Source organism: Melospiza georgiana, chromosome 16 (genome assembly GCF_028018845.1).
Source record: "Melospiza georgiana isolate bMelGeo1 chromosome 16, bMelGeo1.pri, whole genome shotgun sequence".
NCBI classification, from domain to species: domain Eukaryota; kingdom Metazoa; phylum Chordata; class Aves; order Passeriformes; family Passerellidae; genus Melospiza; species Melospiza georgiana.
Genome location: NC_080445.1, coordinates 4,288,924 through 4,311,818, shown reverse-complemented (window position 1 = coordinate 4,311,818; position 22,895 = coordinate 4,288,924). Strand labels below are relative to the sequence as shown.

The following is a 22,895-nucleotide window of genomic DNA, read 5'->3' as shown; positions in this document are numbered from 1 at the left end:
GCTGTGACCAGCTCTAGCAACAGCTGAGCCAATGCTGAGTGAGTGCAGCTGTCCTGGAGCCCTTCCTCTCCCTGCACAGCTCCAAACCCCCATCCCTCTGATTCACTGCTCTCTGCACCTCCTGGTTGTCTTCTCATCTGAGTTTTGATGACCTCCTGCTTCCTTTTCCCTTCCTTTTCTACTGATCCTCTCTTGATGAAACCACTTGTCTCCTAGAAAGTCAGAGAGTGAGGTGTGGCTGTTTCCTCATCACCGTCCCTGCCTCCCTCTCCCTCACAAGGACAGCCCACCTCCCCCTGTGCCTGTCCAGGATAAATGCATCATTATGAGAACATTTAACCACAACACCAGCCCTGTTTACCTGTGCTGGTCAGTCAGTGGGCTGGCAGCTAAGCCAACTACTAATTTTTAAGTTTACAAGAGGTTCAACAAAAAAATAATTGTGCATTTTGGGAGCACACTATATCAGTGCATCTGGTTTTCCAGTTCACAAGTTCCTCATGTAGGAGCTGACTCTTTGAGGCTTGTTATGGCTCTAAACATGTTGATGGTGTACTCAGAGCAACTCATAAATACATAATTTAAGTAATTAATACAAATAAAGTCTCATTACAAGCAGCAACCAATTAAAACAGCTCAGAGGGCATCTCCGGTGCCTTGGGTAGCAGCTGAAGTGGAAGAAGATGCTGTTGCAAGGCCTCAGAATTCCCCCCTGCCCTTCCCACACGCTGAATCTCAGGAAGGTTTCCCACAAGGAAGATTCACGAGCAGTGTCTGCTGCCAGGAGAAGCTGCTGCTTCGCCTTGGCCTGATTATGAGAGCAGCAAATTAGGGCAATTTTTCACCAGTGATGCTGCCAGTGCCTTCAGAGCAATGCAGGTCCCAGGCACGCAGGCTGCAGCAGGGATGGTCTCATCCTGCTGCTTGCTAATCCTGCAGCATGGCATGCAGTCATTGGCCACGACGGGTCCAGGACATTCTGGTGGCCCTTGCGAGCCGCATGGTTGTGCTGGGTGTGCAGATGGCATTTGGGCTGCCAGCACTGCTACAGCCCCTGAGGCTGTAAAATATATTTTTTTTCTTAATTTGAGTTTATGTCACTTAGGGACACGCTTGGGTCCCAGCCAGGGTATTCCTTCTTCCTCCCATCCAGGGATGGCAGAAGTGAGGGATCAAAGCGCTGAAGAGGATCAAAACATGAAAGGCAGAATAAATGAAGCCATGAAGAAATGGGAACAGAGATCCACTCTTTTAATGTAATTAACCTTTCCAAGAACAGATAATATTCCCGAATTAAAGGACATCGTGGGACACACAAATGCATTCGGGCAGTGTGGGAGCGATGCTGCGAGCGAGGCATCAAGGCGAATGCAAACACGGCTCCAGGGCGGGGATGGCACCAGCCACCGGCACAAACAGTCCCCAGACAGCCCGGCTCTCGTTAGAGCACAGATTAAAGGGTTCCCACCCCCCGGCAGCGCCGCGCTGCTCAACCCGGGCTCTCTGGGGAGTGCGCTTCCCCAAACCGGGGCTGCCCGCGCTCCCTGCCCGCTCCGGGCTCCGGCAGCCGAGCGGGACCCGCCGCCACCGCCACCGGGCCCCGCTCCCCGTGTCCTGACCCCGCACCCCGCGTCCCCTCCCGCACCCCGTGTCCCCTCCCGGCTCCCCGTGTCTGCCACCCGCACCCCGTGTCCTTCCCGCACCCGGTATCCTGTCCCTGTCCCGTCCCTATCCCCGTATCCCTCTCGCACCCCGTGTCCTGTCCCTGTCCCCGCATCTCTCCCGCCCCCTGTCCTGTCCCTATTCCCGTATCCCTCCCGCACCCCCGTCCCTGTCCCTATCTCCCTGTCCTATCCCTGTCCCCGTGTCCTATCTCTGTCCCCCTGTCCTGTCTCTATCCCCGTATCCCTCTCGCACCCCGTGTCCTGTCCCTGTCCCCGTGTCCTGTCCCTGTCCCCCTGTCCTGTCTCTATCCCCGTGTCCCTCTCGCACCCCGTGTCCTGTCCCTGTCCCCGTGTCCCGTCCCTGTCGCGGTGTCCCCTGGCCCGGCCGCTCCCCTCGGGCGCCCCCCGGCGGTTGCCCCTGGCGCGGCAGGAGGCGGCTCTGCGCGGCCGCTCGGCGAATCCCGCGGGCTCCCGGCGGCGGGGCCGAGCCCCCCTTTGCTCCCCCTTTTCTTCTTCCTTCTCCTCCTCCTCCTGCTGCTCCTCCTGCCGCCGCCGCCGCTGCCGGGCTCCGCTCCGCCTCGCCAGCCCCGAGCCGGGTGCCCCGGCCCTGCCGCTCCTCCCGGCCTCCGCAGTCCCGGCCCGGCGGGCGGTGAGTGCTGTGCTGTCCTGTCCTGTCCTGTCCTCCCGGGCACATCAGGGGTGTCGCGGGGTCGCCTCCTCGCGGGAGGGCACGGTCAGGAGGGAAGGGGGGTCCGGGCGGCCCCGGAGTGCGGCGGGACCCCAGGTGGGTGATGGGCACCGCCCCGGGGTGACGGGCACCGCTCCGCGGGTGAGGGCGGCCGCGCTCGGGGCATCTCCCGGGGGACGGGCAGCGCTTCCCGGCGACAGCATCGCTCCGCGGGCCATGGTGGCCGTGCTCGGGGCATCCTCCCCCGGTGGCGGCGGGTCACGCTTTAGGGCATCCCCCTCCCGGGGCTGGTGACCGCGCTCGGGGCATCTCCCGCCGGGGATCAGGGATTGCGCTGCGGGCATCATCCCCCGGACTCCAGGGGTCCTGCCGGGCACTCTCGGTGCACCCTCCGGGGGTTTGCGGTGCTGGGCTGAGCTCGGTGTTCGTGCTTGGTGCATCGTCCCAGAGTGCTGGGGGACTCGTTCCCTCCCTGCACACCCACCCGTGTGATTCCAGCATCCACAGCCCCTTTTCCACCTCAGCGGGGCCGGGGGTGTTCAGGTGTCCCAGGAGCAGCTCCTGCTCCCGCAGCCCTTCCAGAACATGCCTCGCACGCAGTAACCCTGATCAGCGCTGGCTGCTGATCAGCTACAGCCGGCCCTACCGCGGCTTTGGGCTCTGTCCGTGTCCCCCCAGCCTTGCTGGCTGTAGTAACACCTCGGAGCCCCCTCCTTCCCCTGGGCTGTGAAATGCCCACAAACATCCCCGACCTGGCGGCACCGCTTGAAAAGCTCTGGCTGTGCTGGGAGGAGGATGCACCGCAGCCTTTTTACCTTTTCACCGCGGGATGAGGCGCTTTCACTCCGCCCGTGCTCCAGGGAATACCCACCCTTGGCCGTACCTGTTTGGGAGTTCATCCGTATGGAAAACGCAGCCGCTTCCCTGGCTGACACCGGGGCTGTCTCGCAGAGACCATTTAGTCTGTCTAGACAAGTATGATGAAGAGCAAAGTGCCTGGAGCTGAGTGATTAGAGCTCGGCTATCTCTGCAGTGCTGCGTTTGTTGTACACCTCTGATAGATGCTGCTCCGTGGTTTTGGATGTCTGGTTAGCGAGTGCACAGCACGCAGACATGGATTGTGGAGGATTATTTCATGTCAGAGGCAGGGAAGGAGAACACAGCCAGCCCTTCATCACATGTGTGCATGGGAGAAGCAGCACAGGCACTTGAACCAGACTAAAATGAACAGAGAAAACTCTGAAAATGGTGAATAAATGGGTGATGAGGGGGAGGAGGGGGAAAGGCACGTACTGCCAGCTTACTTTCTGCAGGCTAGCACAGAGAAGTTCATGAATGTTTGTGTGACACTTAGAAAGCCTCAAATGGCAGGCACTGAAAAATAGGGTAGTGCTTTGTACGAGCATAGAATAAATAAAACCTGTAGAAGAGAAGGCTGAACCGAGGGATAATGCATGTCCTCAGGACGTATTAAAATGAAGCACAGCACACTGAGAGAGCAGGCTTTAACATAAAACAAAATCAAAGGCAAAGTGGACGTGTATGTGTTCTTAAATACTTAAGAACACTTAAATAAGAATATTTAAATAAGGACAAAAGGAAGCATCTGCCTCCATGTTAGGTATTTAATGACCTTTACAAATCTTGTCTTTCACCTTGCAAACCTTTTTTGCATATTGTGGAGTTGTCCATCTAAGTTGTCCAGCAGTCCAAGTTAATTAATGAGGCAGATTCCTGGGAGGACAAACTTCCAGGGCTGAGTCTTGCAGCAGAAACACATCAATCACAGCTCCAATAGGACAGGCAGCTTCTCCTCCTGGTAAATGCTCGTGTGAATCCCTGAAGCTTTCCACAGCACCAGGAATGACTCTTCCCAAGACCATCTGTTTCTGAGCCACAGACATATTCTAGAGACATCACACACAAATATTATTGGGATCTGGCACTACGTGAGGCCAGAATGCTTTATCTGAGTTTCTGGGCTGGAACACTCACACATCTGACTCAGTGCTCTGTGGCCACTTAATGCCACTGGACAGAGATTGCCACGGGGGTGCAAGCAGAGGGCTGAGCAGGTCCAGAGTGGATTTTCTCTGTGAGCAGAGGGGATTGGTTCTGAAAACTGCTGAGTATCTCAAAACCAGGTCTGAGCCTGGCCAAAGAGATTTGGTGTGACCCCAGGAGCTGAGCCTACTCAGCAGGCAAAGCCTGGCTCTGTGTTGAGCTCCTTGAGGAAGGAGTTGGACCAGTGAGAATTTTATTTGGAGCAGAGCCTCTCAGTCAAAAAAAAATCTCTTTCTATACATGTAAAGAAATAAATTGAGAAAATTGCTTTTAGGCTGTCATGGGTGCAATGCTGGGAAGCACTGAAAAGGAGAGGCTGATACTGGAGCAGCAGTAGCAGACACCAAGCGCAAATCTCAGGGAAAGAGCTATTAAGTAACTGGAGCATGTGTTGATAATTAGTTATCACTCGTTATGTTTGCTCTGGGCTTTCCATTTTTGTTGACTGGCAATGAATTTTCTGCACTATCACTGCTTGTTTACAGTACAGCACCTACCAAAGGTAATTAATCAGTGTTAAGGGACCCTGCTAATGTCCCTCTGACACACAAAGAGCCAGGTAAAGTCAGTTTGCCTCCAAATACTTCACAAGAGCTGAGAGGGAACAGAGGGAATCTCCTTCTGTGCATCTGCAGTGCCTATGGGAGAGTCAGAGCTAGAAATTACTTACAAGTTAGCTTATAAAATAAATAACTTTAGAAAGACCTTAAAAATTATACAATCTTTGCAATGTTAGGGTCAAATTCTATACAATATCAAATAACTTCATAATGCACTGAGTGCCCTTTCTGGACCTGTACATGGAATTTCTTCACACAAGACCATCCCTGTCTTGTCAGAATATCCCAAATGAGCTCACACTGTATGATATTGCCCTGGCCTTTGAAAATCATCCAGTTACTGTCAGCCCCAGGCATATCTACCCAAGAAAGCAATGTCAATATATTAGAGAATAAATGACATGTCTATGAATTACAAACAGAATAATTCATAGGTAATTTTCAATTACAGAGAATAATTTATATGTGTCTGATTTGCAGAGAGAATTATTTATGAGTAACCTGAATTGCACATGAAGCACATTAACAGGTTACTGTGGGAAAGGGAGTGTACAGACTGCTCAGGTGTCACGTGCTGAGCCAGGATTTTGGGGTGTTTCTTGTGAAAACACTCACCATGAAGATTCCATAGTAAAGAGATTTGTGTAATGTGCCCAATCTGGTCTGAAACCTCAGAGTGGTGCTGAAAGCCTCAGGGAGTGTGTTGGATCTGATGCCTTGTGGAGCACCACGAGCAGAAAGGCCACAACTGGGACCCTACAATATAATCCTTGGGAAAGGTGGTGCCAGGAAAAGATAAGGAGCCAAATGCCAAAACCTTTGGGTTCTCTGTGTCTCCTCTGCACTGTGTGGAGGTGATGATGGATGCTATGAAATATGCAAATAACAGAGAAAAAGAGGAAAATCTCCAGGGGCTGGATGAGATTCCCAGCAAGGCTCCTAACCTGCCCTGGATCCTCCACATGTTCCATCCTGTACACAGGGACATTGGTTTTCCTTCATCTCACAGAATCACTGAGGTTGGAGAGACCTCCAAGATCATCAGGTCCAACCTTCATGGATCTATGTGGTCTCCTAAACCAGATACTCCTGGTTTAGGAAAAATTACAATGTTAGCAAATGGCTGTGAGATGGAGCAACAAAATGTGTACTGAGAACAGAATGTTTTCCTCATAGTAAAGTAAAAACCAGCACAGGAGTAGATGTGGGGAGTGTCTCCACTTGCAGCAGATCTCTAGATTATTATTTTGCTTAAAGCATTTTCCTAAGTACAACTACAAATTACTGGCCTTTAAACAAAAGGAGTTACTTTCTCCTCCCCAGGACTTGCTGGTCAGGTCCCACCGCTTGTCATTTAACAAGGGGCCAAATCAGCTTCTTTAAAGGCAGAACATCTTCTGAAATACCCGAAGGGCAGGAGGATGCATTGGTGCTTCCACTTCTTCATCCCCACCTTGTCATCTTAAAAACTGAGTTGGGAAAGAAACCATCCAAGCCCAAGTGCCATTCCCTCCTGAGCCTCAGGGAGTTACAGCAGGCACCCTCAGCACAAGAACTAAAAATTATAAGGCCCTGTAGCTCTGCTCCAGTTAAATTAAACACCATATCCTTATATTAGACTAAGACAAATAACATCTACTATGGCTAACGTGGTAAAAGAGCTTCTTTTATCAACCACTAAAGTTGGTCCATAAAATTTTTCTGAAGCATTAATTTTCTCCAATGAAGTATTTTAGAAAAGCTTACTAAAGAGAAGTAATTGTCTTGGATTTGGGGAGTGTAATGGGTTGTGCTGTTCTGTTGGAAGCACAGCCAGACTCTCCAGGAGAAGGAGGCACATGCAATTCCAGACTGAATTCCTGCAAATGCCTCCCTGTGTCTGAGCTTTTGAACCACTGAAGCGTCGTCATGGGCACCCTTGGGCATGAGGAGCATCACAAAACACCCATGGACACAGCTGGGAATGTCTGGAGCTGGGTGAATGTCCCCTTTTAGGAAGTCTAGGGGAACAATGTATATCCCATAGCTTTAGGCTCAAACTATACTCCACGAGGGACCCTGAGGGGAACACTGACTACAAGACTGTGCACTCATTGTATTTGCTGTCACATACATCCACTCTTTGCTGCTTCCCATTTAGCTGAGAAAAATTCATTCATTTTCTGACCAGCTCCCCCTCCCCAGACCAACACTCCAGTTGTTGCCCAAAACATTAATGAAAGCAGCTCATGCTTCCAGAAACTTTGAAATTTAAATCCTTTAACATGATCAGTCTCAACCTGGACCAAGTGCAAAGTCTCTTCCTTGACTTGCATTAAGCAGGCAGCAGCATCACATCCTCAGGGAGCTGAAAATTGCTAAGAGCTCCCAGTGAAAGTTCTGCAATCACCAGGAAAAGGATGCTTGGGTTTAAAGTTGTGCAGAACAAGTGAAATCTTGTCCATTAGGAAAATGCCAATCTTCACCCTCCTCCAAGGCAAAACTCCTGATGACCTGCTGGGGTCAGACTCTCACTTTGTGCTCCCAAATCTGGAAGGAAGTCAGAAGTGTAGAGATTTGGGTCGCCAAGTGCAGGGAAACCTCACACAAACTCTTGCTGCTCCCTGTAAAAACCTGTTGGAACAAATTTGACAATTTTGGGTAGTAAGAAGAGCTCAGAAAGTATCACAGATTTTTTTTTTTCTAAACTTTCACAGGATTAGGAACCTTGTAGCACTTCAGGTCCCCCCATGCCACCTGCTGTCAGCCTTTAATGCAAGTGAAATACAAAGCTTGCAAAAATGAAAGAAAACTGCTTTTCCACTCCCTCTCCAAGCTACACACCCTTAGAGACAGAAAAGATCACACTAAAATGAGCCCTTTTAAGGACTACCAATACACACACAGCTCTTCCCAAGGGTTAGATGAGAAGGAATGCACTGTTAATTTTAATGGGCTGCCACTTTTCTCTCACAGTGCAAACCACCTCTGCATAACTGAGGAGAGGCTTTGGCTCATGTTGGTACTACTTTTTTTAAATATTGAATTTTCTTAATCATATTGCTGTCCTCAGGGGCCACTGAATGTCACTTACCTAGCAGAACTAGGCTAAAGACCTACTTAAATTATAGACTTAAACAGTTCCTCCTCAAAATATTTAATCTCTCTATTTTTTTTCCCTGTGATTGAATGCTACTGCTAGAGCAGTGATGGTCAGCAGCTGATGCATTTGGTGTCCACCCAGAAAGCTTTTCTGGCTCCTTCTGAGTTATTATGAACTTGCCTAGAAGAAGGCAACACTTATTCCTGGAAACCCTGAGCTTTTATGCATGTATCCCCCAAATTTCCCATTCTGCTGTGAACAGGTGGAGCACTTACCTGTGGTAGGCAAAAAGCCCAAAGCACTGCTCCAAAATGCTCCAGTTCTGCTTGGCATGGTCTCCTTACAAAAAGGAAAAACCCAGACATGGATTAGTCACAGGGGCTGTGCTTTGTTTTCTCTTCTGATTCCTTCTCCCCAAGGTGTTCACTGGCACCTCCCCAAGTGCATAAACTGCAGTGGGAAATAGGTGCTAGGAATAGGAATTAGGAATAGAAGTAGGAATAGGAATTCTGCAGCTTTGGAGAATACTGGCCTTAGACAGGACCCTGGAGAGGATATTTCCAGGAAGCTCCAAATTAGTTTCTTTGTGCTGCAGGCTTTCTTTTGCTCTTTATTTACCACTTGACATCATCCCCAGCGTTGCTGATGCTAACACAGTGTGACATGAAGCTGTTCATGAAAGGACATGATGGCAACGGGCCCGAGCGTGTCCTGCTGGAGAGGCACCACCAGCCTCGCACAGCAAGTCCCACCTTGGCTGGGCAAATGTTCCCAAATCCTGCAGCCTGACAACAGCACTGGGAGCCCTGGGATAATAGCTAGGATTAAAAGGTGTTAGAGGAAATTGTCACCAGAGAACAGCTGCTTTCACTGGTGTCAGATAAAGCAGAAATTTAGGCTTCTGATCAACAGATAAAAACCAACATCAGCCTCTTTGTTCCTGACATGGACCTGTTCCAAGGAGTGTGGTTTATCCCAAGCAAATAGGAGCACCACAGCCTACAAGGTCCAGTGCAACCAGTTGCACAACATTCAGAGGTATTTCCCACCTATTTGGGGCTTCAGGACAGAGCACCAAAAAACCCCCAAACCAGTCAAGCCATCTGGTTTACTCTGGACACCCAGCACCATTTTGGGGCTGTGTATTTTTGAGCACCATGTCCTGGCATAGGGTCCCTGAGCCAGTGACACCCATTGGGATGTGGAGAACCCATAACAGCCTCTCCCACATGGAGCATAGGGCCCGGAGCACAGTGTGCAGTGTTTATAGAATCCCACCACACCCTGCAGCCGGGGTATTGGTGCTCATTGCTGCAAGGGCCAAGTGTGAGGAGCTTTCCTGTCTCTGGCAAGGCGGGGTGCTGATGGCCATGTCCCCCAAGCATGAGGAGTTTTCCCATCCCTAGTGAGGCTGGGCGCTGAGGCCATGTCCCCCAAGTCTGAGGCGCTTGCCTGTCCCTGGCGAGGCCGTGCGCTGATGGCCGTGTCCCCCAAGCGTGAAGAGTTTTCCTATCCCTGCTGAGGCCAGGCGCTGATGGTCGTGTCCCATCTGTGGCGAGGCCTGGTGCTGATGGCTGTGTCCCCCAAATGTGAGGCGCTTCCCTGTCCCTGACAAGGCCGGGCACTGATGGCTGTGTCCCCCAGGCATGACGAGTTTTCCAGTCCCTGGTGAGGCCGGGCGCTGATGGCCGTGTTCCTCAGGCATGATGAGTTTTCCCATCCCTGGCAAGGCCGGGTGCTGACGGCCGTGTCCCCTCCCTCAGGCCGTGCCGCCGCCGCCGTGCAAACCCGCGATGCTGCAGTGCAAACACGCGCAGGAGTTCAGCTTCGGGCCCCGCGCTCTGAAGGACGCGCTCATCTCCACGGACCCCGCGCTGCAGGAGCTCTACGCCAAGGCCTTCTCTAGGGCCGAGAAGCTGTTCCTGTCCGAGGCCTACAACCCCCAGCGCACGCTGTTCTGCACGCTGCTCATCCGCACGGCCTTCGACTGGCTGCTCAGCCACCCCGATGCCCCCGAGGACTTCGAGACCTTCTACCACGCCATGCTGAGGAGGAAGCAGAACTTCTGTCGAAAGCACATTTACCTGCAGCCTATAGGTAATGGGGGGATCTTCACTAGGCTGCCTGGAGAGACACAGGAGGGCGGTGGGTGGTGTTGAGTGCTGCTAACATGCTCCTCTAAGGAGTCACCTGCAAATGCAATGGCCAGAGCAAAGACAAGTGTAGCAGGCAGGGCTCTGACATGCCCCCAGTCCAGAGTCACGAGCCATGGTGGTAGACCTGCCATATAAATAGTATGTGTGCCCCTGGGTGAGGGTCACTATGAATTTATGCATGTATGTACATCAAAGTATGAAACAATGCTGAAAAAACCAGCATTTCTGGAGGTCTGTCTCTGATGGTTCATTAAACACCGCCACCCGTTCCCACGTTAATCATTCTGCACATCTTAAACAGGAGAAAACCTTCCAGCATATCTGCTCTGCTAATGAGAGCATACTAATGCCTTGTGCAACCTCTCAGAAAGAGCTCCCTCTCCTCCTCTATATCCATAACCATCCAGAGGTGTCCACCACATCCCAGAGTAAGCAATGAGCTCCAGAATGAACCAGCCTGCCCAGTTGCTGTGGCCAGTGCCACAAAACCCCATCACAGAGCCTAAAGCTCACCCTGGCTGTGAGGCACTGACAGAGAGCTTCTCCCCTCAGATTTAATCGAAGGCCCCGCTGGGCTCTCGCTGCTGGATTCCCTGCAGAGCTGTGTGGAGTCTTTCTTCCTGGGCCTGCGTGTGAAGTGCCTCCCCTCCATCCCAGTCTCCTCCATCCACTGCTGCTTCCGCCACAGCCGGGACTCGGACAGGGTGCAGCTCCATGCAGGTGAGCCAGGACCAGCAGCAGGGAGCCCACAGAGACACCAGCCTGGCACACGGGCACGAGCTCTGCCCCAGGAAATGCCTGACACAGCCTTCATTGCCTGTGCTGGGAGGGGATGAGGAAGGGAGTAAAAAGGCAGAAATCCTGTTCCCATGGAAAGGCCAGAGCTTTGAGGCTGGAAACAGGAATAAAAAACAAAGTGACTTTCATCATATTTTCCTCTGCTGTTTGTGTTTTTCAGTGCTATTATGTTTAGGTCCAGCTCTGGATCGGATCAGCTCTGCGGGAAGGCTCTGTTGATTTGGTGCAGTCTGAGTTCTCCCATCCCCTGTCCAGAGCCAAAGTAAATTATTGGCCTGGGTGGTGCAGGGGGAGAACTCACAGGCCTTTCATGATAGGAAGTTTGGGTTCAAGTGTCACAAGTTCCCCAGGGGACTGGATTTGCCAGCTGCCAAACTCACACTGCACAAACATCCACCTGGAATGAGGTGTTTGCAAGTACCATGGGCAGCACATGCTCAGCACAGACCCAGCACTGCAGCCCTGGGGCTGTTCCAGCTCAATCCTGAACTGCCTGTAGGGAAATTCTGCTCTCAGGTGCTCATTTCCATGGGTTAGTACTGAATTCGTCAGCATCTCTGCTTTGTTTTGACTCTGTGCCCAGCACCACTTCCAAATTCAAGTCCTCTCTGATTTGAGAGATGGGCTACACAGCTATGGTTCTCCACCTGAGATGATGAATCCAGCAGCCCTGCCTGCCTGTAGGCTTGGATTGCATCCTCCTCCCCATCAGCAGCAGAAATTCTGGCTCTGTGCCTTCCAGGGATTCCTCATTTAAATGAACATCTCTCTTGTTTTTGTCCAGATGGGATCCTGAATTTCCTGAAGAACAACAAGCCCATGGATGCCCTGTGTGTCCTTGGACTTACCCTGCTGGACCTTTACCCATGTGAGACCTGGAGCTTCACATTCAGCAAATTCCTGCCAGGACAAGGTGGGCTGGTGTCCCATGGTGATCCAGCACGGTGTGAGAATAAGGCAGCACTGTCCCTTCCCTGTGATACTGGAATAGACAAATCTTAACATGCTGTTCCCTTGTAAGAGGAATTAGGCTTTCCCAGGGTGAAATTAGGGGGATCAGAGCTCCTGGTCCAGGCAGAGGTAACTGGGGTGATACCAGCCTTTTAGGGAGTGGGTCTCATCACACCCTGTGTGCCCAGCTGGACTGTGCTCCCACAGCTGTATTTTCATGCTGCCTAAGGTGAGAGACAGCTGTAAAAGAGCAGATGCCTGACTTTACTCCTCTCTCTTCACAGAAGTGGGAGTCTGCAGCTTTGCCAGGTTTTCTGGGGATTTCCCCCAGGCTGGTTGTAGCAGCCTGAACCCACCCACACAGAAGGAAGAGCTGTGTGAAGTCAGCAAGGAGGGCAGAGAGAGGACCCTGCAGTTCAGTGCCCAGGAGATGGTGCAGTGCTGTAAGGTAGGACCAGCAACCTCTGCACCCCGTTTTTTCCTGGGTAGGGTTAAATATTGCAGGCCAGGGCATAAAACACCTCAGCCCAGTGAAGCAGCCATGAGACTGCTCCCAGAAGCACAGGCAGTCACAGCTAAGCCCACACTGAATTCAGACATAAAGATCTTCCATTTTAGTGCACTGCATGGACAGCTCCTACTCCCCTCACCACTGGAGCAAGTGACAACACCAGTTATGGGGAGGCTACAGGATTTGCCTCAGAATCACAGAATGGTCTGGGTTGGAAGGGACCTTAAAGACCATCTTGTTCCAAACCCCTGACATGGGCAGGGACACCTTCCACTAAACCAGACTGTGTCATGGAGCAGGACTGAAACAGCCCTGCCCAGCTCCCAGGCTCATGCTTGGGTAATCCTGAGTATTTTTCTTGTCAAGCATAGCAGGGCTGATACAGCATTTGGAGGATAATCAGAATATCTGGTGGAGCTGTGTGTAACTAAGGGATGGCTGCAGAAGAGGGGTCCCTGTGCCATCCCTGTTACATGGATGGAGGAGAAGAACAGAGAATAATATCTCAGCCAAGTCATCTATTTAAATGCAGAACGCTTAAAACCCCACCAACTCCAACACATCTCTTCATGAGTGCTGTCCTCCCTCATCCCAACATCTGCCATATTCCAGCTCTGCCTCCAGTGCTCCTCCCAGAGCTGGCCCACACAGAGCAGTCACACCAGCACCTGCAAAGCCACTTCCCTTTGCTCCCCTGGTATTTGCTCAGGATTTTCTAGTTTGAGACCTCTTCCTGTAATAATTTTAAATGATATTATGATATTGGAGGAGGAGAGGAGTCCTCCATCTTCAGCCTTTCCACAGTTGCCAATTCCCAAGGCAGTCATGCTTGGCCAGCTGACTCCAGCTCAGTTTTCTGCTTTGGCACAAATGTTAATGGAGTCTGTTCTGGAAGGACTCAGATCTGTTATTGCCAACAGCTTCTTGCACATTTCTCACACAGCCTGTGCTGCTCTTTTCAGGCCTCAGTGGGACTGGTTTTCCTCTTTAAAAAACCCCTAAAACAACAAAACCCACCACATTGTCCTTGAGGAAGAGCAGCAGGAGCACCAAACATTCTGCCTACAGGACCCCCCGCATCTGCCTCACTCACACCCACCCCTCCTTCTCCACAACACAAACATGGAGCTGGGAAGAGGCAGCAGGTTCTCCTGTCACCTTGGACAAGCCTGGGCTGGGGAGGTGCCATTGCTGAGCAGGAGCTTGGTCAGACTGCAGGGGAGCAGGGAAGGTGGAACAGCAGAGGAGGAGGCAGCAGAAACAGGGATGACCATGCACTGCTGTGCTTCCCTGCCAGGTGACCTGCCATGAGATCTGCCACCTGATGGGGCTGGGGACGTGTCGCTGGCTGCAGTGCATCATGCAGGGAGCCCTGAGCCTGGAGGAGGCGCTGCTGCGGCCGCTGGAGCCCTGCCCCATCTGCCTGAGGAAGCTGCAGCACGTCGTGGGCTTCAAACTCATCGAGCGCTACCGGGTGAGCCCCGAGCCCGGAGCCTCCTGGAGCAGGGACAGGGCAGGGCCCGGCTGGCTCAGCCCAAACCCCAGCACCGAGGGTGCTGCAGCAGCCTGCTGAAGGCAGGAGATCCCAGGAGATCTCAGTATGTAGTGCTGAGGCACCTCACACCTGGACATGGGGGTGTTCTACACAGGCTCTGACCAACAAAGCACTCTGCACAGTTCCAGGGATTTTGGCTCTTCCCAAGGGACACTGCCACAGCCCAACCACACTTTCCTACTCCCAAAAACGAGGTGGGAAGGGCAGGGAGATTGCAAGCAGGAGCAGCAAGTGAGTGCAGGGATTCCCACAGCTGCGCCCTTTCCTGTGCCACCCTGGAGTTTTGCCTCTCCGGGGCTGCTGGGAACAGGGAGAGAACATCATGTGTGCACTTTGCTGCAATTCCTCTGTTTAAATTTATGAGAAAGGGTCCCAAACTCATCTTTTCTCACCCACATCACTGCTAACACCACATTTAGACAGACCAGGAACAATGCTAACACACCCTTAGCTCTTGAAAGGGTTTTCTACCTCTGCTGTCCAAAAAGCAGGATTCAGTAGCCAAATGGTTGGTGGAATAGAAATAATATCCCCATTCTCACTCAGCACCCATCTTCTCCCTGGCTGTGATTCCTGTCTGACACACATCATGCTCAGAGGCAGGATTTTCCTCACTGCCTATTTTAAAGTCTGTGGGTTGTATTTGTAACAAGATATGAGCAGAATGAGAAAGGAGATGCCTCTGGTTTCATTCAGCATGGAATCAGATACACAGAAGCATGGCAAAGACTGTGGGGAAACACACATTTTTTTGTGGTTTTCCTACTTATCTGTGTTGCTGCCAGACCCTTCTCTGACTCTGTGGCTCTTTGGTCCCTACTTCTGTCTGAGAAGTGTCTAAATTGCCCAGACCACCAGAAGATTCTGCTTAAATAAAGCAAATAAATTCTGCTTTATTTAAACACCCAGCCTGTCAGCATCCAGCCAGTGCTTTCATGAAGAGAATGGCCACCTGCATTCATCTTTTCTAGAAATATTTTTGCCCTTACACCTGCAGCAAATACTGTAATTGGCTCAGCATCCTCTGAACACAAACCTTAAGGAATGATGCACTTGCCAAATGTCACATCTGCTTCCTTGGGAAGGCAAAGCTCAACTAGATACAGCATAAACTGGTGTAGGACAGCTGTGATAATCTCTGTAAGAGGCTTTGCCATAGTGTTGAGAGGAGACATAAATGCCAGAGATCAATTAAATAGTTAAGGAACAGGACAGAAGAGGGCAGAAAGCATTTGGAGACAATAACAGAGAGCAAAGTTAACTTGCCAAGCACGTTAAGTGTAACTCTGAAGTCACATTTCCTCTTGGAAATAATCACAGATCCCCACCTGGCACAAAACAGCTTCAGACACTCCTAAAAACCACAGGAAATGCCAGAACCAAACTGTGCCTCAGCAGCAGCAGGTAACACTGCTCAGATCTGCAACTGAGACACAGTTTGGGGCAGGAAACCAGTCCTTATGCAGCAGAAAGAGCTCCTCAACTTATTTATCTGAGTTTTACTCAGAACCACACTCCATTTTTTATCTCAGCTGATTATTCCAGCGTGAGTCATCTTGAAAACTGAAAGCCAGTTAATTATCCTGGTGTTTCCTCACCACAATCAACATTTCCACATTTCCACCTGCTGCTTGTGCAGCATCCCAGGCTGTCCTCACATGGTGGCTGGATGAGTTTGCAGTGGCCACACACACACAGACAGCAGGTCTCAGTGACATCCTCGGGGTGGACATCCACTTCAGCTGCTCTTGCCTGCAGGTAAACAAAACCCACACAGAGCTCATCCCTTCCTGGTCAAACAGGAGAACATAAGAGGCTGCAGCCCTTCAAACCCACCCAAAGTTCAAATGAAAAAAGCCACCCAAAGGATGAGATAGATTGAAGAGATTCTGGGAATTCAGGCAGTAATCCTGAGTAGATTATCCCCTTTTTTTTGCCTTGAACAGCCCAAATGTACTGCTGGAAAATCCACATCTCCACAGCCTTTTTCATTCCTGGGAATTGGGCTAAGTAGCAATTGGGATTCCTTCCCAGATTCACTATTCTTGGGAATGTAGAGCCATTACAAAATCATGGGCTGCTTGCAGCTTTCCAGTAGCTTTGCTGTCCCCTTCACTAGCCCAGCTCCCTCTGCAGCTTCTGGCACTGCCTTTGTTGGATAAGCCCAGAGGGAGGGAAGGAAGGCCCACTGGAGGTGGGACCAGGCAGGAGAAAAGTTGTCCCTTTACAACTTTTCTTGCCCCAGAGGGAGGGGGCAGGGTGGATTAGCTAAGCTGAAAGAGTCCATTTTATTCCTGTACAGAATTCTTCCCCGAGGCTCCATGCTCAGACTGAAATGAGAAGCAGGGCTGATTTCTCCCACCCACTCAATTTGAGCTCTTTATCCTTTCTGTCACTTGCCTGAAGAGACAGCAATAGAGGAGGAGAGGAGGGGGAAGCAATGGGGGGCTGTGAGGGAAGGGAGCTGCACAGGGCTGGGAATCTCCTGCCTGCTCCTCAAACACTGCAGCTCCCCCTGAGCTGAGCAGGGACAGATCCAGCTCGGTGCCTGGCACACCATGGGGACAGCCCAGGCTAATCCTGACACTGCTGAGCCACTGGGGGCTCTGCAGATGGATCACTGGGAGCTACAGAGAGTAAAGGAGAAGAAATAGGCCACAGGAGTGTGAGAAACTGAAAAACACACATAAAAAAGCTCAACACTGGCAGCAAGGCAGATAAGACCACCTATTAGCCAGGGATGACTGGAGTACTGTGGTTCATTCCCTAAAGCATAAAGAACAAATGTGCCAGGAGCAGCCTGTTATAAGCCTCATTGTGGCATTTAATATTTAAAAAGGAAATTGTCTCAGACATTTTCCTTTCATTAATTCTTTCCTAGAATCAGCCTTCCCACTTGTTCATCTCAGCTCAGGAGGGGAAGAGCTATTCTTGGGAATAAAACACACATTACCACAGGCAGTAACAACCTGATGAAACCCAATTCTTCACCACTATCTGAGGAGTTTCTATAATGACACACTTTCCTCTGGAGAGGCATTGGTTTGCCTTTCCTAGAGACCACATTCACAGAGCAGGGAGTGATCTGGTGCAGTTTCCTCCTTACCACCTTCAATAACAGGGCAGATAAAGTCCACATCTGACTGGAGGCAGCTCTGCCACAGTCCAAGTAAATGGACAAGAGAAAGCTCCTGCCTTGTAGGGTCACTAGGAGTTGTCTGACCCCATTGTCTGGCAGAGAGGATCGTGGCAGCAGCAGCAGCTGAGCCACCCAAGATAAACAGGTTTACCTGGCAAACACAGCGAAGGTGTAATAGCATCTCTCATCCTCCACAATGAAACCTCTCTCCTCTCACACAGAAGCTGTATGCCTGGACACAGACCGTGCTGTCCACGTGGCCAAGGCAGGAGTCAGCAGAGCTCTCAGCCTCCGAGGACATGCTCCCGTTCAGCTCCGACTCCGGCATGTGCTGCGAGAACGACTCCGAGGCCGTGACCTCCCTGTCCGAGCCGCTGACCCCCGACACCTGCAGCCAGGGCCTGTCCCTGGGGCCAGAGCTGGAGCAGGACGAGCAGCCCAGCTCCCTGCAGGAGGGGCAGGGCCAGCCCCGGCCCCCCGGGCACACCAAGGCCACGGACACCATCAAGGATTACGAGCTGTGGCTGGAGATGTGCATCGCTGCCCTGGAGAGGAACGTCTCTGAGGAGGAGCTGGCTCAAGTGGACGAGAGCGTGGACGCCCTGGCTAAGTGGGAAATGTTCACAGGCCAGCTGCCTGCTATCAGGAAGGACCTGCCCTTTGCTAGGGACAGCACTGGCCTACGCAAAGTTCTTGGAGACAAATTTTCCTCCTTGCGGAGGAAGCTGAGTTCCAGAAAACTTTCCAAAGGGGAATCGTCCCCTCACCGCTGGCGCTGGGAGGACAACTAGGCTGGGGCTGCCTTGGGCCAGCTTTGCTCACCTTACTGCTTCCAGCCTTCCTCACCCCAGGCTGTTGCTGTCTCAGAGAAACAGCAACTCCCCCCAGGAATAAAAGGTGTTTTGATTTCTGAGATTGCTAACACCGTTTTGATGTGATTAGTTCTTCTCCAAGGGTTTTTCCTGTGTTGGTCTAAATGACACCACCAGTCCACACCCACCTCAAGTCCCATGTAGGTGCTTTTGTTTTCTTGGTCTGAAGTTGGCCAGAAGAGCTCAGCCAGGTCCCCACTAAAGGCTGAACATGCTCACACAGGAGCTTGGGCCATCTGAACAAACAGATACAAACAGATTAAACCAGGGCAGCTCCCCCACACAGAGAGCTCTTCTCTGCTTAGCAGTCAGTTCCAGGCACAGATGAGATTTCCCCCTCAAACACTCAGAGTGCTCTGCTTGCAGTCCCACCAGCAGGAGGTTGTGCTGAGCACAGGAGCACAATCCAGGCTGATGGACTCTCATTATGAGCTGGGGGAAATGGAGGAGATGGGCACAGAGTAAAGCAGGAAGATCCCTGGCAGCTCTGCCCCAAAGAGCAGCGTTAGCCTGACAATTGTCTCTTGGCAGACCCTCAAAAGATCTCCTGAGATGCCTCAGTTCAAACAAAGCCAGGCTTGGAGCATGAGCTGGAACTGCCCACATCCTCTGTGGATTGGCACAGGAGAGGAAACCTTTGGAAACATTCACAGACTCATTAATTACTAATGTAAAAAGGGGAACCACACCTGTGCTCCTCTTTCTGCCTTGGGAAGTGACCACCCTGGCCCTTCCCTCTTCCCACTGAGCAGGACTGGGTGCCGTGCTGGCACCCTGAGAGCAAAGCCTCCCTTCCCATGGCCAGGGCACGCTGCTCCTCTCTGCTCCTCCTGCTATTTATAGCCAGAGCTGGAGAGGCCGATGGGGAAGGCTGACCCCTCTCCATCCCTGCTCCCTCAGCCCTGAGCACTGATAACGCTCCCACAGCTCATGGCAACGGGGCTGAGCTCCAAATCTCTCCTGGCTAAAAATACCAGCAGGTAGCATCAGATACCAGCAGCTGGGACAAAGGGGAGATGTTTCCCTCCGAGGAGGCAGGAGCAGCTTCGGCTTCCCGGAGCACTTTGAGGTCCCCACCCCATCAGGACGGTTCTGCAGCAGGAAACAAGAGGACAACTGGAAGACACTGCAAGAACTCCGGAGATTTACACACGCAGGTGAGTAGCAAAGATGGTCTTGCAGTAAATTCAGCTGGGTTCCGGAAACACAAGCGTTTCACATCCGCATGATTCATGCCGGGAGAGAAAGGGAGTTTGGCTGCGGGGCTGATGACGGCAATTCCTGGAAACATTTTCCAGCAGAGCCGCGGCTGCCGCCCTCTCCTGGCAGCCACAAAGGTGACGGCTCCTCATCCAAGGCTTCTCATCCGAGGCATTCTTCCCAGCAGCAGAAACCTTCCGAACAAACCCTGCTTGAATTACAAATCCCAGCTCTGCCCCCGAACTCGCTCAGTTGTTGCCTGAACACAGTTGCTATTTTAAGCAAGAGATTACTCTCTGTTCAGCCTTGTTTGCTCCTCCTTGATTCTGTGCTGAGTTATTGGGCTGAACTTTAGAAACTTCCCAGAAAGAGGCTCAGGATGACAACCCTGCCCAAGGGAGCAGAGGCAGCTTCCCATCATAAAATTCCAGAGACAGCAGAGGAGTGGGGTGGCACAGAAGGGCTGGCAGAAGTCACAGATGGACTCCTTGTGACACCTGGCACATGTGAGTGCTGCTGTGAGAGCAGGAATTCCTGCTGAGAGCTCTTGTGACTGTAAATGGGTATTTTTGACACCATCACTGCCAGCACCAGCACTTACCTGCTCAGCTTGTCCACAAGTGCTGCAGGTAAGACATAAATGAGATGGAAACTCAGAGCTTTACCTGGGCAGCTCAGCAGTGGCCACAGGAAAGGGGCAGAAAGTGGCTGAAAACACCTGGAAGTTCTTCAGCAGCTGGAGGAGAAAGTCCCTGCAATATTCCACTGCAGGGTTTGGTCATGTGAAGCCATTACTCCTCTTCACAGCAGCAAAGGTTTCCTGCAGGGTCTGTGAGCAGCATTTTGCCCCAGCCTGCAGCAGTGAAAGGCCTGGAGGCAGCTGGGTCACAGAGGAACAAATCACTGGCCCAGGTTATGCTGAAAATGAAGGTTATAATCAGAACTAAAGCACAAAGGCACAGCTCCTACTCCTCTCTGCATGTACCAGAGCTGCAGGGGGGCAGAAAACAGCTGGCACAGGAACAAGCAGTAGGCCAAACTGAAGGTAAGCCCCTAAATGAGATTTCCTGCATGTTAAGCAGCAGGTTCCTGGGGAAATCCTTCTACTTGGAGAGGTGTGGGGACATATCTTGCAGCTAATGAGCAGCTGAGTAAGCTGTGAAACAGAAATCCAGATGAGATAATTAAGAGTCACTCTAAAAGGTCAAGCAGTGGATCAGCATCAGCAAGAAGGAGCAGGGTGCTCTATATATAAATCCCACATGCAGAAATCACTTGCAGTGCAGCAGCCAGGACTGGGGCTGGTTACAGAAGGTCCAGGAGCAGTTCCTGTGTGAGGCAGGCAGATCTGCGTGCTCCCTGTGCAGCATCTCAGCCACAGCCTGGAGAGCCTTTGGCAGAAGAGAGGCAGGGGAAGGAAAGGGGCACTCAGATGGGCAGGGCCAGCAGGTCCCAGAGGCCACAGTGCCAGCAGCCTGCCCCAGGCTCCACGGGCACGGCCCAGGGCTCTGGAAGGCACTGCTGGTGCTCCTCTGGCTCGTGGTGACAGGCAGACCATGAATCCTGCACCTGAGCCACCCTCAGGAGATGCCCCAGCAGAACCAGCACCTCCTCCTGCAGCTGCTGCTGGTTCCCATGTAACAACCCCTAATGCCCAGCACAGATCCATGCTGGGCTCCTGTGGCTCAGAGCACCTCCCACACCACACCATCCTGTGGCCACCTGCAGCTCCCTGCCCCACCAAGGCAGCCCAGCCTCACCCCCTCTGCCCCAAGCTCAAGGACACTTGTTTTGAAGCAATTTCTGAAGTCTAATGCTGAACATAGTAAAAACCAGGCTTTTAATAGCTTTACGAGCCCATAAAGACAAATATCTTCTCCCAAGAATAAACAGGCAGAACATTCCACTGCTGCTCTGAAAACAAGGACTTGCTGGAGCTGAAGGGAGAGGGGAGACAAAGCCACTGTCCAGAGGGAAAAAAAACCCAGCACAATTAAAAACTCCATGCCCTTTAGTAGTTAGGGGTGCAATTGCCTCCAACAGCTTGCAAGAGGGGGAGAGGAAAAAGCGGCACCTCCCACAGACATTTCATCAGCATGATCACTTTGTGATTTAACAGTGGCTGTGACCACCTCTCCCCTAAAAATGGAACTTCTCACTGAAATCTGCTTCTGCTGTGCAAAACTGAGGCTTTAAGGGAAAGCTAGTTTTGGTAAAAATCCCTGAGCACTTGTCCTAATTAACCCTTCCTGCCTTAACACCACACCGCTTCCCAAGATCCAGTCAGTCCTGGGAAGAGTGGCAAGAAATTTGGGATTAGTAACTGAGTAAACTTCCTCCCAGTCTGTAAGGATAATGAGATACCAGGCTGGAGCTAGAGACCACAAGGATTTATTTAATTTCTCTCCTCAAAGAGTTCTAAGGAATACTTTAATATTACTATAACCACCCCAAACCTTACACCTTGTACACTTGAGCAAAACCACAAGCTATACTTTGCATTTTAGAGCAGCCTCTCCCTGGGGAAACAGACATGTTTTCCCTTTTATCTTCTGAAATTGCACAAGAGATACTCTGGTTGTGAGCAGGGAGTTGTGCTGCTCCTGGGAAGGTAATTCCAAGACAATTTATGGAGTTTGGGCTCTCCCTGGGGCACAGGCACTCACTGGCACTGAGCAAACCCACCTGCAGAACCAACTGCTGCAGCTCTGCTCTTATGGAGCAGCATCTGCACAGCTGAGCCAGGAAAGGGCATCCCACAGCAACATCTGGGCTCCAAAAGGGCCACTCTGCTCCACAGAGCTCCAGAGAGATCCCCTGGAGCTGCTGCTGCTGCTGAGAGCTTTTCAGGTTACAGTGACCACACCTGGGCACCCTTTGCTACAGCAAACTGAATTTGCAATTGCTGCTCAGCACAGATGCTGAACACTGGCAATAAACCTCACCTGAAAGTGCCCCCAGCTCCAGGGACAGAGGCAGCCACTCCTGATGCAGCTGAAGTGCTGCAATTGTTGATAAAAAGGACCAAAAATGCTCCATGAAATGTTTCAAGCTGTGCACTGGCAGGGGAAATGACTTGGCACTAACAGGTTACACAAGAAACAATCAAACTGGCCAGATGTGACCTTTGGAAAAATCTGCCAGATGTGACCTTTGGAAGTGAGGGAATGTGAGGTAAGGTTAATGGCATCCCCAAGAGTCTGCAGCACAGGAGGGCAGTGCTGTGTGACAGGACCCTGGTGACCCTCCCAAGGTTCTGCTGTGCTCCCAGACAGGGCCCACAGCCCCATGGCTATTTATTATCACATCCTACACAGCACTGAGGGATCTCCAACAGGTGCTCCCATCTCTACAGGCCCAATTCTCTTTCCTTGCTGAGCCCACAGCACATCAGCAAAGTGCAGCTGTGCCTCCCCTCCCACCTCCCAGCAGTGCCAATGCCCCAGATGAAGGAGCTCCAAGTTTCACCCAGGTTAATGAGCCACCAGCCTGAGCTCCTGGACACACTCAGGAAGAATAATTCCAACCAGGAATGGCAGTTGCACTTCTATCCAGCCCATGCTGCTGTTTGTTCAAAAGGTAATTCTCTCACAGAAAAAAAATGTAATAAATAAAAAAGTCACCTCAAACTCTGTTGAAAGATAAAACCCATAGG

At 51.5% G+C, this 22,895-nt stretch overlaps 1 protein-coding gene across 1 annotated transcript; it reads left to right on the top strand.

The window, feature by feature from the left end:
* Positions 1–2,270: 2,270 nt before the first annotated feature.
* AMZ1 (archaelysin family metallopeptidase 1) lies at positions 2,271–18,081 on the top strand. Its single transcript, XM_058035616.1, has 7 exons — positions 2,271–2,313; positions 9,822–10,155; positions 10,767–10,934; positions 11,797–11,925; positions 12,248–12,411; positions 13,772–13,948; positions 17,390–18,081. Exons 2-7 carry the CDS (start codon positions 9,852–9,854, stop codon positions 17,957–17,959), a joined length of 1,512 nt encoding a protein of 503 aa, XP_057891599.1. The 5' UTR covers positions 2,271–2,313; positions 9,822–9,851; the 3' UTR covers positions 17,960–18,081.
* Positions 18,082–22,895: the final 4,814 nt, after the last annotated feature.